This window comes from Rousettus aegyptiacus, unplaced genomic scaffold (genome assembly GCF_014176215.1).
Source record: "Rousettus aegyptiacus isolate mRouAeg1 unplaced genomic scaffold, mRouAeg1.p scaffold_m13_p_9, whole genome shotgun sequence".
Lineage (NCBI taxonomy): Eukaryota > Metazoa > Chordata > Mammalia > Chiroptera > Pteropodidae > Rousettus > Rousettus aegyptiacus.
In genome coordinates this window covers 3,438,180-3,455,791 of record NW_023416312.1, presented here as the reverse complement: position 1 = coordinate 3,455,791, position 17,612 = coordinate 3,438,180, and the positions used below count along the sequence as shown (strand labels likewise).

The 17,612-nt window shown below is 36.8% G+C and overlaps 1 protein-coding gene across 3 annotated transcripts in view; it reads right to left on the bottom strand.

Annotated features, from left to right (window-relative positions):
* Positions 1–11,782, bottom strand: part of GLRA2 (glycine receptor alpha 2) — a 167,942-nt gene extending 156,160 nt beyond the window's left edge. Inside the window, exons 1-3 of one of the 3 annotated variants that reach the window (XM_016119133.2) lie at positions 11,561–11,782; positions 10,946–11,124; positions 8,654–8,787 (exon numbers count right to left, since the gene is read on the bottom strand). In XM_016119133.2, the coding sequence (XP_015974619.1) occupies positions 8,654–8,787; positions 10,946–11,013 (202 nt within the window). In that variant the 5' untranslated portion in view covers positions 11,014–11,124; positions 11,561–11,782. Of the gene's footprint in view, positions 1–8,653; positions 8,788–9,992; positions 10,062–10,945; positions 11,483–11,560 lie in introns of those variants that run through there. The other 2 variants (XM_016119149.2, XM_016119121.2) reach the window with 2 other exon arrangements.
* Between the last annotated feature and the right edge of the window lie 5,830 nt (positions 11,783–17,612).

The window sequence follows — 17,612 nt, the reverse complement described above, 5'->3', positions numbered from 1 at the left end:
GTCTCACCTTGGCCCTCACTCCGACCATGTCTGTCTGTAACTCCCTGGTGCTCTCTGCATAGCTGAATCGGCACTGGTGCTCAAAGCGAGCAGGTCCATCACTGCCAAAGTCCATTCATGGATGCAGCCCCTTTAAGAGGAATCTGCAGCTGCAGCCTCCATCTCACTCAGCTGCTGGGCACTGGGCAGCCCCATGTGCTCACTCCGTCCTACCTTCTGCCGTTGCAGGGTGCTTTCTTAGATTTCTCCCTAGTTGTATGGCTTGTTTATCTAGATCTCAGGCGATTTTTCCTTGCTGCTGCTGCTCCTTGTTTCCAGCACAACTTTGATTTGGTCTCCAGAGGGATGAACAGAGCCTCTATCATCTACGCCATTTTTTTTCTATGCCCCATATGTGCTTTTTTAATAGGACTCTCAGTTGGCTATGAAGCAGGTCTTCTGAAAATTGTGGTTTAAGAAACATCTAGTGGGTTGCTAATTTGGTTCAGTATTAAATCCTAAGTCCTTTTATTTGGCATACTCTATACAGTGGTCGAGTTCTAAAGCCAGAGTTATTTCAAAGGAAAAAGTAGAATATAAGAAATCCATTGTGAACCTTGCACAATATATTTACAAATTATCCTGAATCACATCATCCAGTGTTCATTGTTACAGCATGACTTGCTAAGTGTCTGTATGATTCACTTTTCAGAGATTTCAAGGTTCAAAGCCAAATAAACAGACCGTTTGCTTTACAGATTCTCTTTTGGGGCAAAGAATGCTTTTTCTAAGAGAAAGCCTGATAAAAGGAATCTCAACTGCCTGTAGGAAATGAAGTAGTTCTTAGAGACCAGCATCTCGAAGTACTTAAATGTAAATAAATCAGAAGAAAATAAATTATCTTCCCTGTACCTTGGGTTTTAAAAATGAAAGAAAAAAATGAAAGAAAAACTATGTGGTAAAGTGGTTCTGAAGTTTTCCAAAAGTAGCAGAATTGCCATGTATAAGTAGCTATATTTCAGGTGCAGTAATCAAACCAGCCAAGAGTGGAAACAAGCAACTGTTCCTCAGACTTGGCACTGCCTTGAACTGCACACTCCTCTGCTCAGATCTTCACTCTCTTCTAACCCCCTACCTGACCACTTCTCCTCCTAACACTGCTTCAGCTCTGTGTAGAACAGAAAGGCATGGAGAGAAAGAATGTGTCTCAGACGTGCTGCTCCAAAGGGACTTGGCATTGTCTTGTGCTCAAAGGTAAGCCCACAACACATCCCACTGTGGGGAAGTATGGCCGTATTAGCAAATGTATAAGCGTATTAAATCAGATAGGAAACTACCTTACCTGTTTTCATATACTTCATAGAAAGATCATTCTATCATGTTCTCTCTCTCTCTCTCACCAGTTCATTGGTTGTACCTCTTCCACTTGTCTATTTAGGAGACAGAATTATCATTTTACATTACCTTCCTCTCTCCTCTCTGTTTTTCGACATGTCATCTATCTATTGGGATAATATATCCAAATGATATCCCTTCCCCACTTCCATTCTTTCCCAAGAATGTTAAAGAAAGGCTTCTGAAACCGATCGTCAATTTTGGAGATGTCTGCTTGAGCACCTGAGGGTTGAGCAGGGGCTTTGTCATAGGTCACGTTTGCGTTGGTTATCTTCCATTTCCCTCCAGAGATACTCTCTTCTCCTTTCTGTTCTTCACTGTCCCCGAGGAAGCGGACCCTCTGGGTTTGCATCATTCAGCTTGCCCTCCGCCTTCCCCTCTGACTTTTGGTTGGATTTGGTCAATGAGAGGCTCCCACAAGAAATGGAAAGCAGGAGGACAGTGAAATCAGGCTATTTATTCCCTAGCTTCTTCCCTGCTAGGACAGCACAGATCAACTACACTGCTGCACAGATCTCATTAGATGGCTTTTCTGTATGGCCCCCTTCTCTTGGTTCTGGTGGCCGCTCTATCCTTTGCTTCTTCAGGTGGGACTACGCTCTCCCTCCAGAGAGTGGCTTTCCATTCCTCTCGCACCCCACTGGAATCTGCCATTTCTTACCTTCAAGAATCCTAGATGATACAGTATTCAACTTAGAGATTCTATTTCTGTTTTTACTGAAGTGAGAACTGACATTTAAAAGTTTAAGTTTCTGTTTGCCACTATATACTTAGCAAGTAACATGGTGCTCGGCATGTAGTAATTGTTTACTAATTATTCATAAAGGAATAAACAAATGAATTGTGTGTTTAGACTCAAATATAAAAACGTAAATTCTTTACATGTAGTTTTTCTACCCGCATACGTACTCCCTCGTCACAAATTTATTCCATTGCTTTGATAATGCATGGGCAAATGTAGCTTATTTTTCTCAAGAAAATATGACCCTCTTCCCATCAGAAAAAAAGAAGAAATAGAAAACAAGACTTATCCAGTCTTGTTATCACTTTTGTGATAATTGCCTATTGACTTTCCATATTTTGACTCAATTCAAGATTTTTTTTTGTCTTCTTGGATGAATGTATTAATAAAACAGAGCCACCATCTGGTCCACTCATGTTCATGAAGGAACGGTGAGTGTCCAACCCTGGGCCCAAGTCAAAGGATGCTCAGCTTTCCTCTGGTACTTGCCCCATGACCACACTTGGTTGGCTAGCCAGACTGGACTCCAAGAGGGTGACCTAGTGACTTAATTCTTAAACATCTTGCACATTTAAGAATCCCACTTAAAGACCTATTCCTTTTGCTCATGTCCTTCCTTTGGTGGCTTTCACATAGATGAAAGTGTCTGCAATCAGTCATAAGTCTTGAAAGTAGCCCTCTCAAGAAATAAGTCAATGCACAGATGCTGCATGCCATGGTTAAGGCAGATTCTTGGGTGTTTACTCCAAGGAGAACCCAGATTGCTCCTGATGACCTTGTTATGAGGCTCAATCAACTCCATTTTCATTTTTAAGACCCTATTCCAAATGGGACTGATCTAACACACCAAGAAAAATATCCAGTACCACCAAGAACAAACTAATGACTTTTTCTGTCATTCTAAAACCGATCGCCCCAACTGGACACATCATCATAATGTCCACTCATTAAATGTTGAGATACCTTGAAATCTATGCCATTATCTTTTTTAAAAAAAAAAAAAAAATAAGTCTCAGATTATCAGCTGAATGAGCTGAATTGTCTTTCAGGATAGGGAGGAATAGCAAGCACTATAGCATTCGGGATAAAATGTTTAGGCTCTTTCAATATTGAAAATGAAAGCTGTGAAGTCACCCCAAATCAACAAAGCGGCAATGCAATACATTCTCAAAAAGTAAATTACAGGCTTCCATCTCCAGTGCTCTTAACCTGCCATGTTTGTGGAGACCAAATGTTCTTTTTAAAATACTTATTCTAAAATAGGAAACCAGTTCAACATTTTTGTACAGTGACCCTTGCAACTGCAGTAATCAGATAAGAAAATACATCAGAAATGACAATCATATATCTTCAGTTAAATTTAAGGTCCATTTTAGGACCAAGTATAATTGATTCTATGTCTTTTACTTAGTTCATATAAAAAGAATGCAAGAAATTAATCAGGGATAGGATTTAAATGGATAAAGAAAATTCCTTCCCACAAATGGCTTCCTCTTTCTTTCATATTTAGGAATAGAAATAGCCCTTTCAGGTTGGAAATCTCCTCAATGAACTAATAAAAGAAGAACCAGCTGTGACACATGGCATCTATGCTCTGGTTACTCTAAGATGCTAAAATGTCTTCGACTTTTTTTTCCATTAAAAAAGAAATCAATCTACTACAAAGACCCGGTCACCATGAAGGGTCAGCTTTGATAATACATACTCAGTGTCAGTTATAAAAGAGAAATGGGGGACTCGTAGTAATTCAAATTATTTGGAACCTTCTCAGTTGAAAACAAATCATTCAGATGCATGATCTCATTTGATGCTCAGAACAACCCAAGTGAGGTGACAAAGGCAGAAGAAAACCTGAGGCATAGAGAGTTTAACAAGGACATGAACCTGGGTTTTCTGAATCGAAGTTCAGGGCTCCTTCTGCTATACTACGCTGTCACCGTAGAATGGAAGACATATTCCAGTAAGGTGACCTTCTTGGGCTATACTTTACCAGGGTATGTTAGAATGCTGTAGTTGCCTTTTTCTTAATGTCACCTCAAATTCTTGACAAGTGCCTTGTAGGCCCATCGTAGTAGCCTAGCACATACGACTGTGCTTATTTGTGTCCATACAGCACACAAAAGCCAAACTAAATTGTGATGTAGTGGATTTAGGGTGTTTAAAAATCTTCCTCAGTATCATCTATGAACAAAACTGTCACATACAAATTTCCTTTTGTCACCCCTGGGCCTTTCCTTTCAATAACCTCTTTCCCCCTCCTTTTATCTCCTATTGTCTTGTTCTAAAATGGCTGTACCCTTTCATGTGCCTGAGGGCTTCTGCTGCTTTCTGTACTCAGGTCGGGTCGGATACTTCTGATACTTGCAAGCATTCTACTGTTTTTCTCAGGATTTATAGTAATATCTGCTACCCACATCCACCAGGGTGATTAAAGAAGTGATCCCGTTGGGGCTGCATTATCATGAACTGAGAAACTCACACTTCCCAAGTGTCCTTGCTGGACATTCGTGCTCAAGCCATCCCCTACAGGGATTAGTAAGCACACCATTTGAGCTTGAGCTCCATGGGCTACAGACAAGAGGATTTCCAAGGGGAGAAACTTGAAGACCCCTAGTTTTTTGAAAGTGAATCTATTTCTACTTTAATCTGAAACACCTCTTGAGCTGATAACTCCTTAGAAAATGAGGGAAGCCATATTGCATGCAAATGTAGGTTTTAATGTCACATATCACACTTTCAAATTTAGGTCTCCAGACATGGAAAAAAATTAGTGTGCATGGCATGCACAAAGAAGTGGAGTGAATAATTATCTTCTGGCATTATTCCAGATCCTATCCCCAAATGAATGTTATGTTGAAATGTATTTATTCACATTGGGATGAAACTTAGGCTATAACTCTAAGTTAATTTTATGTTCAAAGAAAATTTCATTACAATAGATAAAGGCTTTGTTTCAAAGAGAGAATTAGAACTAATGCATTTTGCCCAGGTTTGAACATTTCATTTGGCTTCTTTAAAAGCCTAATATTTAAAGTGGCACTTTCAAGATACAATAATACCGACAAAGGAATATCCGATAGAATGATGGACTAACACCATGATAAATCAACCGACAATGAGGCAAAACACCCAAGTGGGGAAAGAGACTCCTTTGCTGACATAGAATCAGCATTTACCATGGTTTCAAACCCAGGTACTTGTGAATGGACATAGCTTGTGTTTTTATCTGAACTGAAGAGTTTGAAAATTTGTGTTTTGACAAGATCTGACCCAGGTCTCTCTGGATTTTATAGATGGAATGCAGTTGGCAACTCTGACTCACGACTTTGTTTATACACTTGTGCTTCAGCACATCAGAAAAGCTCTTTTTTTTCCCCTGTAGTTTCTAAGAATGGCTCTCAATTACAGACCTAACTCTGAATCATTTCTGGTTCCCTTTTCTAGCTTACGTCCATCTTCTTTCTTGTATATATGCCCATTATGACATCTTTCAGAGTCTATCAGGGACATGGAATAGACATGAAATATTTTACTGACTTGAAAGTACACAGGAAAAATGCCTTCCAATAAGAAAAATTATGTATATGCATTTCTTTTTCCCTCGCCAATGTTCGGCAGCAAAGAAACAGACAAATGTGCTAATATTTGTAAGACTTCTAGGAAAGCCATTTCTTTTACCGCAACAGTCCATATTTGGCTCTTTTATTCCTGTGGTCAAAACTCGTCCTTCTTATTCACCACTATTATTGTCATTTTCAACATCATTATCATCACTGTCATTGTATTTATCATTATCATAGGCAGTTTGCTTTTTGGTATTTACAGGAAACCTGTCACTCTTCCAGATATAATCATATTTCCTAATCATCCTTCATTTCCACCTACTATATAAAATTTCTTCTTGATACATTGCTAACAGACTATAGTTAGTGCTATAGTGTTTTTCCTAGCCTCCTCACTGTTACAAGTTTCCAACTATCTCTTTCTTTTATTTCTTTCTCTTCATCTCAGCAAGATCACCTTTGCTAGCCACTGCGACCACTAGTGGTCCCTCAAACGTTCTTACTCTCAAACTCTGCTACAGCTAATTGGATGCACTAATCTTCATCACTGATCTGCATTTTCCTTCCTCACTCAGTTCTTATTTCCTCATTCTGGAGGAAAGGATAATTTCTTTTCCTTACACTATATATATGTAAATATATAAATAACATATATAAATAATGTAACTCACTGCCCTGTCAGATGCAGTGTGGGGGTGGGTTGATAAAACATAAATATGTAGAAGAACCATATTAGACATACCAAGTTTCATGGGAACACGAAGAAGGGAAAATTGTTTTAGTCTAAAATAGTGGGAAAGGTTTTACATCCAGGAAAAACCAAGATACTCAGAGTAAAGAGAATTGTGGGAGCTGTTAGGTAATTGATCTGATGTAAATGGTCCGTGCAAAAGAAAATGTATAAAAATATCAGGATTCGTTGAAGTGGAGTGGTAAAGAGAAAGGGAGACAAAACTCAGGGAAATCTATTAATGTTAGAGTCTTAAGTGATATCCACCCCATTCCCTTTTCATAAGTCTTTAAAACATCCTGTGCTCAGCTTTTTAAGTAGTGGATTAATCTCAAAAACATGACCATGCTTTACTATACTTAATATTCTCATTTATGTATCCTTTGGAATTGTGAGAAATTTCATTCCCAAAGGGCAACATCCCGAGAAGAACCAGAAAAAAACACTGTGTGCGGAAATAATTATTCTGTGCGGTCACTAAAAGTAGCAATGGCAACATGGATATTTTATTACTCTTTGCAGTTTCATATCCTTTTGAAAAATTATGTCTAGAAAATAATAGCTGTTATCAAACAAGATGCTCATAAACTTGAAACATTTTCTATCTCTGGACCTTCTCTATGACACTTTCCATAAATAGCTTAATGGAAAACCTTCCCTCTATTTGTTGGAATCCTGTAGTATTTTATCCGTACTTCCTAATGTTACTTAACTATTAACTACTTAACTATTTCCATCTAATAACATATGTTATTATATTTTATAAGTATTCACGTAACATCTCTTCTCCCCACTGAAACTTTTGATGGTAGCACTCAAACCTGTTTCATCTTTAAACTGCTTAAAGCATGCAGTAGTTAATATTTTGCATATAGTTCAGACTCCAGAGTTATTGAGTGGCTAAGTGAATAAATGTATGAATGAGTGAGCAGTCTCATTGAAAGCTAATTCTTGACTTGTTATTCATAAGATTTCATTTTAATTATTGACTTCCAAAACAATAATCACAAAATTATTATGAAATGGGATGAACATGAAAATTGTTTTCAGGAAAACTGAACTCTGAACTTAGTTCTTTAGTCTCTTTGGAAATCCCTGTAAATCAAAAAAAAAAAAAACAACTTGTTTTGCCAAAATTCTGATGTATTTATTTATGAAATGTGCCCTTAGCTGGGTATATTCAGAGGTGTAGCACTTAAAAAAGAAATCAATTTAGAATTTAGTTTTCATGCTCATATTTGTCAATAATAAAAATTAATAAAAACTCAAGGAAAGCAATCCAATTAAATTGTTAGTAAGCAAAACCAAAGCAATGCATGAATTATGACATAACATTTAGAATATTATAGGCTTCTCTCTTTATAAAATATTATAAACACTTCACAATGCATTATATCAAATTAAATTATAAGATAAAATGCAGTTGTCATTTAAAATATGTATTTAAAAATTAAAGCATTAAAATAATTCAATTATTAATAATTGATTCTTGTTATGGTATTTTTCTGATTCAGAATAAAAATAAACCAAATGGTTAAAAATTAATTTCTACAGACTATTAATAACATTTTGGTAATGTTAACAAAAACACCAAATTTTCAGTTTGTTTCTAATTGAACAAAGAAAGTATTCACCATCTTTGACATTAGCACTTTACAATTCTATTATTTTAATTCGTTGTTAATTTCAGATAAATAACTTTAAATAAACAATTAGAATATTTAAACAGGAAACCAAAAATTTCTGATGTATTACTAGTGCCTCTTTTCACAATATTTTAAAATGAGAGAAACCTGAAAGTGTGTAAAATAGTATGTTTTATATTGAAATTTAATCTTCACTTTGCGAGTAGGTATTCTAAACCCAAACCATTCTGGCATAACCATTGACTCTTACTATGAGTCCTAGTAGACATTCATACAAGTGAAGCTCATCATTTTCTCTTGTACTCATTTCCAATCACACTCTTACTTTCAGGTAAAATAGGAAATGTGACAGTAATATCTGACATTAGGTATTTTTGTGGAATATAACACAAATGAGGCAAGTTTTTAGAAGTGGCAAGCAACATGTAAAATTTAAGCTATTAAAATGATCAATTCAAAAGAATGCCAAAATGAAATGAATACTATACTTATTTCCACTTTATAATAAAAAGCCTTGAAAACTTTTTTTTTGCATATTTAAATGTCTAGAAGATTTCCCACTTAACATAAACTTAACATAAGTTTAATTGAAACCTACCTTTGAAATTTGGCCTAATCCTTGCATCATATCCTGATGTCCTTCCCATTAATTTGTCCAAGAAATCCGAAGGCGATAGGGTCTGCGAAGGTTGTTTTCCAGACCTGGAGTCATGGTCTTTGCAGAAAGCTGACCTAAACACATCATTAAGTGTTTTAGCAACAATTCTAATTGCCTGAGAACTAAGCTCACAGAATATATGACATCATGTTTTATAAATATATTTGATATGTTAGCAAAAAGAAAAAAAAATTACAAACTCTTTGGCCAACTTCTGAAATTATGCATGGTCTAGAGTTAACTTTAAATGATCAGAGGTGTAAATCCTGTCATATCTTCTAAGTTTTTGAACTGCAGCCATACATAAGGTGTTTAAGATGATATAACATGCATAGTTTTAGATTGTAGATTTTATGGATTCATAGTTAAAGCTATTTCTAGAGTCATCAGAGAAATGAAGATGATAATTTCTAAAATGTATGTGATCGGCTTAAAACTATTTCCCCATGAATTTTAAAAAAAAATTCTTCTAGCACTTGAGCCTTTAATATAAGTCCTCTACTTCTTATAAGAAATATTTAGTAAGATGAACAGAACAAAGTAAACATGAATTATCTCATTGCTTCCTTTCTCACCCACTAGATTTTATTCCAGCTATCAACTATAAATACTTTACAATGTGTTGTCTAAAAGAAAATCTACACTTGGAAATTTAACTTCATTCTAAAATAGGTCGACAATGAGCATGTCTGTACTTCTATTATTTTATCAGTTGTGATCTACAGATTAGCATTTAAATAGTTGACTCAAAGTAGTCATGGAAAAGAACTTCTCAATTATTTTATCTTTTTCATTATCAAAAACAGTAAATGTTGCTTGGAAAAATTTGGGGGTTCTTATTTTCCTTAAAGGGCTTATAAAAAGAGCATATTTAGTTTGTAGTGAAAATGAATTTGTTCACATAGTGGTTACTGTTGATTTCTTTCCTAAAGTAAACATTTTACAAGCTTTCTTTTCAATAGTTTAGCAATTATCTCCTTAATTCTGTAACTAAGAAAATACCACATTCTTTCCAGTTTTTCAAAGAAGTAGTACTAAATGTCAGTACAACGATGGTGTAAACATTTGGTAGGAGTTAAAAATTGATAAAATCATCCAGGAATACTCACATTCCCATATGCAGTATCATCTGAATAATGAAGTACATTTAGTTATGATGGTGGCGGTGGTGGTGGTGGTGAAGATGATGATGATGATGATGATGATGATGATGATGATGATGATGATTCTAATAAAACCCAGCCTACAGCTTTTCTTAATCATAGTAGGAGATGTGAACCTGAAAGGAACATAGTGAGTTTTCCCAGTACTCATAGCATTGCTGCTATATGTTCCATTTCTCTTGGTTCTGTGAAAAGAATACCATAAAATTTGGTTAAAATTAAATGAAGAGTCCTTTACTTTGTTATATGAACATCTCCTATCTCTATTTTGTTTTAGAACTTATTGCATTATAATGGCTTTTCCACATACTGGTAATCTGATATTTTGAAGTAGCAATTGATTTGACAATTTGTAAATTAGGCAGAAAATGCAAGCATATTAATAATGATTTCTCACTTATTTTAATTATGTATAGTCCATTTCTCATGCATACATAAATACAAAGATGTCATATTAATTACATTTTAATAGGCAGTTAAGTTCCAAATATACTGAACAGGAGAATATAGTGGCAAAAGGAGATTTTAAACATTTCCGATATTTCAAGAAATTTCCCAAATTATAGTCCTCATAGTATGCACCTAGTTTTTTAAATACAATTGGTGTCCCAAGTTGGCTAAGAATTAGGACTCTTTTATATCTTTTATAAAATGAGCATGATCTTGGCAAATTAATCCAGTCACTTCCACCATATAAAAAGCAATGTATCCAATAATCCCTTTAAATGACTTCCAGAAGAATTTGAAAGCAAAAAAAAAAAAAAAAAGTCACCATTGTATAGAAATGTAAAGAGCATGCAACTCATCAGACTACTTTAATATTACATTGGCTGTGAAAATGTGTTGAAGTGCAGAGTTGGGTTATGCATCATAAAACTTGCCTTTGTGAAAATTTACCACCCTCCCACCATAATTAAGCTTTTTAAAAGAACAAAAGAAATCTGACTCTCCTCCATAAAATTAAAATAATGTGGCCAGAGTATAGAAAATAGATAAAAATTGCACGACACATTCGCTTTCAAACAGTTTTCATGGGGAAAATATCAGCATGCAAAGTCTTTTCACCTACCTGAAGTGGCTGGTCTCTAAGAAAAATGCAAACAAGGCTGTCAAAATGTTCACTAGCTGCCGGTTCATTCCTGTTTCTGTGATGCTTGTGGAAAATATCCCCAAAATGATTCCAGAAAGAAGCTAGGACAAAGTATCTATCTATTGTCCAAATTCAAAATCTGGCAGGAATCTAGTTTCCTTGAAAATCAAAAAGAGATTTGGGTTTGTACAGTTTGCTGAGAAAAAACAAAAAGTGCCAGTTCTAGGCATCGTGGTCAGGTCAGACCGGGGCTCAGGACCATCAGTTAACCCAGGAAAGACAAAGCCTAAGAACTGACGGATCCCCTAGCTGCTTTTCCCGAATAATAAAAATGCTGCTACCTTAATCGCATCACCATGCAAAGGGGACTGGTGACAATGCCATGCTGGAAGTCGGGTTGCTGTGGCTTTTGTTTTAAGTCCTTTCTGTTAAGCAAATCCCTTTTATCTAGGAAAAATGTTTTTTTAAAAGAAGTTTTAAACGAGGGACAAGAAAGGACTCAGTGCGCTGGAGTGGGTAGGGAGAAGAGGGCAGAAATGCTGCGATCCAGTGCTGGAACGAGGGCTACAGAAAGAGACGGAGACGTGATCTTACCCAGCCTATAAATTTCAGCACTCGGACAGCTCCTAGCTCTGAAGTGCGCATGTTTCCTTTTTCAGTCGCTTGGGGCGGGGGTCGAGGAGACGCATTCAGGAAGGGACCTGCCTGCCATTCAAAGGCAAAGAGTTGACTGGTCGTTCAGCACAGGGGTGCCGAAGTGAGTGCGATGACAACCAGGGAAGAGCAGAGGTCAGAGTAGATGGAGAGGGTGAAGGAGTCTAGGGTCTGAGCTTCTGGAAATGCAAGTCTGTCCGTGGGTGGGCGGGACGGGAGTTTGAACCGGAAAAAAGAAGAGAATAAAGTCTAGGCGTGGGAAAAGGAAATTGGGAGAAGCAGAGCACAGGATCTGGAGTACTGACATTATAACAAGAGAGTGAGACCTGGAGGAAAAAGGGGAGTCCTGTGCGGAAGAGGAGGGGACATTTCCGTAGCATAGAGAAGCCCGCGTGTGGGAAAAGATTCATGAGTATCGATAAATTAATTTAGGAACCCTTTATAAAGCCTTCCTCACCCCTTGAGTGTTTTCGTTTGATTTCAGCCTCCTGTCCCCAGAGGATCTCTCTGCCTCTCTACTAGGGAAAGCCCTTTCCGCTGAGCTTTCTTCAGTGGCTCAAAATCCCTGGGCATCCTCTTCAAGGCGCAGATTTGTAAAGGAAGAAAAATACAATGGGCCAGAAGGGGGCAGTAGCAATCTTTTCCTGCCCTGGTTAAAGGTTAGAGTAGGGCTCCCACTAAAAAATGGAGCAAGGAAGGGTGAGACTGCTGGTTGAGTTTCTTCTGCCCATTCTAAATGTCGATCACCAGAGAAGATCATGTAATAAATGTGGGTGTTCTTTTCCTAGATTGACTAAAGAGATAGAAAGTAGTGAAAGTTTATAAATCCTGTACAAAAGCATGACAGGTAACCTTGCTATTTCTAACTAAATCTATAAATATTAGTCAGAATAAAAGAAGAAAAAGTAAATAGTTCAATGCGAGTTATTAGTAGCTTCTAGTAAAGGGAAATAAAAAAATGCATGTTCAACCAGGATTTTTGTTTGTACAGTATACCTTATTAGTCACCTTGGCACACCACTGCAGGTCTTCATTTTAAAGCAAATAATATGATTAACTTTTAGTCCATAAATGATGAATCTGCCCTTGGGTCAGTTTAAATATCATGGCAGAGTAACAAAGAATTCTACGTTTTTAAATAGTAGAAAATTTTTTTTCTGAGAAAAAGATTAAGTTCTTTTCACCTTTTAATGTTGCTATAAATCACCTGAGAATCTTATCGAACTGCATCTAGTAGGTCTGAGGTGGTGCTTGAGATTCTGCATTTCTAAGAAGTTCGTAGCCGAGGTTGATGCTGCTAATCCACTGATCACACTTCGAGTAGCAATAGTCTGTACGCCTTTTTATCGGATTTCTACCCCACCAAGACGGTGAGAATATAAGAACTTCTCTTTAATGACAAGCAGCAGTGCCCAAGCATTCTGCTTACATACAAAATCAATTCTTTGGATATGTTCTCTTAACTTTCAAAGCCCAGATAGAGCGATTCAATTTAAAAAGAAGAGAGTATAGTGTAGTGTAAGACATCCCTGGCCTGCAGCTTTGAATCTGTTCACTTCCAGATTCGTACACATGGAAACTCTAGACCTGATTTTATCCCTGCAGTCCTGACCCACGAAATAAAATCAATTTCTAGAAATACGTTTCTTCAATTGGTGCTATGGAAAATCATACAAGATTTTTTGTGCTCAAGATTCTTTCCGAAAGAAGAAAATACATATGGAAAAGTAGAAAAAAATGATTTGTCCCAAATTCGTTTGAGGTTATAATACTGCTTAAATTAATACAGGCTTTGCAAATCATTTCTTTCAACAGCAGTCTTGTTATTAGCCAGGAGTAGGATGAGGAGGGAAACCTGTGACTAAGGGAGACTCTGGTTAGCAGCATGAAATCATAACATTTATTGTTTTAGAGTTGGAAGAGGCTTCAGAGAGGATCTAGTCTAGCCTCATTTTACTTCTCAGCTCTCCTCAATTTGGGTTCCAGCTCTGTCAGTCCACAGAAATAGCTCTCACTAAGGCTGCCAATGAATTCCTTATAACTAAGACTTGAGGTTATTTTTTTGTTGTCATCTTACTTGACAGTTCCATAGCACTGAACATCACCAGTCTCTTCTCTTTTTTCCAAAAGTTTTATTTTTATTTTATTGTTATAAGAACACAACATGAGATACACTCTCTCAACGGATATTTAAGTGTACAATATTGTTAACTATAGGCAGAATATTGTACAGTAGATCTCTAGAACTTATTTATCTTGCATCACTGAAATTTTATATCCAATGATTAATAATCCCACTTTCCCCTCTCCTCTGTCTCTTGCAACCACCATTGTGATCTCCTGAAGCACTTTCCATCCTTGACCCTGTGACAGTGTACTACTCCTGGATTGTCTCTTCTTCTGTCCCCTTTGTAGGCATTTCCTCCTCTGCCTTGCATATAAAAGTTGGATTTCCTAAAGCCTATATTCTAGGCCCTCTCTTCTCACACTACACTCACTTAGACAATATTATGTATGTCATAATTTCCATTATCCTTTTGTGCAGATAACACAAAAATACATATTTCTATCCAGACCTGTACATTCAGCTGCTTCCTAAACAATTCCTGTTGGATGTCTCAAACACTTCTCAAACTCCACATGTCAAAATTGAACCTTTTAATATTTCTTCCGAATCCTGTTTCTGTCATACTATACCTGTTTCCAACCAAAACCCAAGTCATCATCCCTAAGACTCTCTTTCTACCACTCACCATATTCAGTTCTTCACCAAGTCCTATTGATTTTATCTCTGATATTTCCCAGTCTCTCCATTTAAACCTCCGCAACCCCAGTTGGGGTATCCTTGTCTCTTGCTTGTATTGCATCAATGGTTATTTTACTAGTCTACCTGGACCAACAGCTGATCACCCTCTACCTCATTCTCTACACTGCAGCCAGAATGATTGTTCAAAAATCCAAACCTAATTCTTTCATACTCCCTGGTCAACACTGTGACTCTCCATTGATCTTTGGATAGAACAAGAAAACTACTGAACATCACCTAAAAGTTGCACATGGTCTGGCCCATGCCTACGTTGTCCTTCATCTCATCCCCTACTTATCTCATTCCTTCCCCTCTAGCCATATTGGTCTATTCTTAATCCCTCGTGCTTGCCATATTTCTTAATCCCATAACATGCCATGCCTCCTGTTTTGTCTTGTTGTCTTTAGCTTACTTAAAAAAAAATCTCTCTGCTCAAGTGTTATTTCCTCAAGAAGGCCTTCCCTGACCTGCACAACTCTGTCAACTCTCCCCATGACACACTCCCTTAGTACGCAGCAACTGTGATTGAAAGAGCTTGTCAGCGTTGCATATATACATGTGTATGGTTAATTGCTTAGATAATGAGCTTTGTAATGGACAGGGACAGCATCTGTTTTGGTTCGCCATCATATCTGCATACATTCAGTGATAATGACAATAATCACAATGGTATCGACGCTGATTAGGATATAGTTTCTAAAGTGTACCCAGAAGTGCTGCTTAAACAGAATATGCTTAAGTATGTGTACTTCTGTCAAAAATTACTTGTTAGGGAAATTAACAATTTAAGAAGTATGATTATTTGAAAGGAAATTAAGCTCAGCGGCTCAGGAGTCTATAGCATGAGATGAAAATACAAGTAGGGGACTATGAAACTGATGTCCTTGATTCAGATTCCACCTCAAACACTGATCAATTACGTGACCTTGGGCAAGTCATTTAATCCCACTGAACCTCATTTTTGTAATATATAGAACACAGATGCTAATACTGCTACATAAAATACTTCTCTATGGAATAATCTTAAAAGTCATGTGAAATCATAGCTGAAGATATGTTTGAGGTTCTTTTTTATTAAAAATGATTGAGGTGACATTGAACAACAAAATCCAGTAAGTTTTAAATGTACAATTCAACAATATGTCATATATATTGCGTTGTGTGTTCAACATCCAGAATTAGTTTTCCCTCTGTCACCACATATTTGACCCCTTGTACCCGTATCTACCCATCCCCCACTCCCCCTTCTCTCTGGTAACCACTAATGCACTGTCCATGAGTCTCTATTTGTCATGATTTTTTGTTGCTTTTAGGTTTATATCCCACATATGAGTGATATCATGTGGTTCTCAGGTTTTTCTGTCTGATTTATTTCACTTAGCATGATAATTTCAAGATCCATCCATGTTGTCACAAATGGCAGTATTTCATCTCTTCTTATGGCTGAGTGTGATATTCCATTGTATTCATGTACCACAGCTTCTTTATCCAGTCATCTATCGTACGACACTGGTTTCTTCCATGTCCTGGCCGCTGTGAATGATGCTGCTATGAACATCAGGGTATACATATCTTGTGTTTTAGGTTCTTAATGTCAGTTCTTAGCATCTGTTGACTGCTAAAATTCATGTTTTGATGTTGTCTCTTGAACAATTGCACTTGCAGGTAAATACAGTCTCAGGAGCTTGGAAAGGTCTTACATGCAATGCACTAGAATCCTGAAGGGAAATTCACCTGTGCTTCTACTTCACTAAATTACAACTGATTGAGGCATGTGGCACCCTCGTTTTGTACTCTTCTTACCAGAAATGAGAAGCTTCTGACCCATCCTATAATTTCATAAGGGTCAAAACAATATTTGGTCAATACGATGCTACACATTTAAAAAATTCTAAATATAAACAAATAGAGACGTTTCTTATGAACATAAGTGTCATTTGATCATCGGTATCATTTACTGACACTAATAAACCTCTAACATATACATAATGTTTTACAGTTTTCAAAATACCCACACGAAGTGGTGGGTAGAACAATGATTAATCACCATATTTTTTCCATTGAGGAATGTAAAGTCCATGTAAGTTGATCAATTTTCTTAAGCCCACATGATTATTAACTGACAAAGTCATACTTTTTATGTGTACTACCTAAGTAAATAGACTTAATTCTCATCATATGTATGATTGATGTGATTTTTAAGTCACCGAAAACCTAGTATATACCCAGAAGTATTTTTTTTAATAACTATGTTTATATTTCCATTGCAGTAAGTACCTCTCTCAATAGCACTTTGGTTTCCATTATATTGAGATCCACATACACACAAACGATAAATAGAAAGCCTATTATTAAGAGTCTCAAAGTCAATTTCCTTAGGGAAAGAGTTGAAAAATGTCTAAGATATCAACATCCTGTATCAGGTCTGCTCATGAACTCTTATGGGTCTTCTAGCAGAGAAACTGTCTTCCTAAAATATGGGCATTCTTTCCTCTACTTGAAAAGATAAAGATTAAGAAAGAACTTATTAATTTATGGTTGACACCAACTGAGAAGTAGAGGTTCAAGGTAAATTAGAGAGGACGAGAAGTTGTTTTACTAAATCTTTAGTTGCTTTAGGATGCTTCTGACTGAGAACAATAAAGCCAAATTCATCTTCAAAAATTCCACCTTCTGAATTTTAGGAGAGAGTCTCCTACCTCAAACAGACCCTCCTTGTATGGTAGGGCCTGAGGTTAGAATGGATCTTTGGGTGAGAGAACCCTCTGACATGAGAATGTGTGGTCATTGTTAGATTTGTTAAAATATGTGGCTTGTGAGATTAATGGTTAGCAATTGCCATTCCTGGAGTGTACATAATATCTCAGGGATCAGGTGGAGAGTCTATCTCTTAAATAAATCCAAAATCTCCAAGCTACCACTGCAGAGTCAATAAATGGCTCTCAGCTTTCATGACCGCTCACTGGCCCACATGTCCTTTATCTCTTTGCAATGGTTGTATTGGAAATAAAAGGCACACTATAGAGCCCCCTGTGTTGGATTAAATAAGTTGCCAGGAGGACAAAAATTTTAAAAGGATGATGAAAAACGAAGCATAGTTCCTGCATGTTGATATTTGCAGGCAGCTACAAGCGCTAGTACTAATGAATTTAAAGCTATTTTCAATGGCCAGCATTATCCACAGAG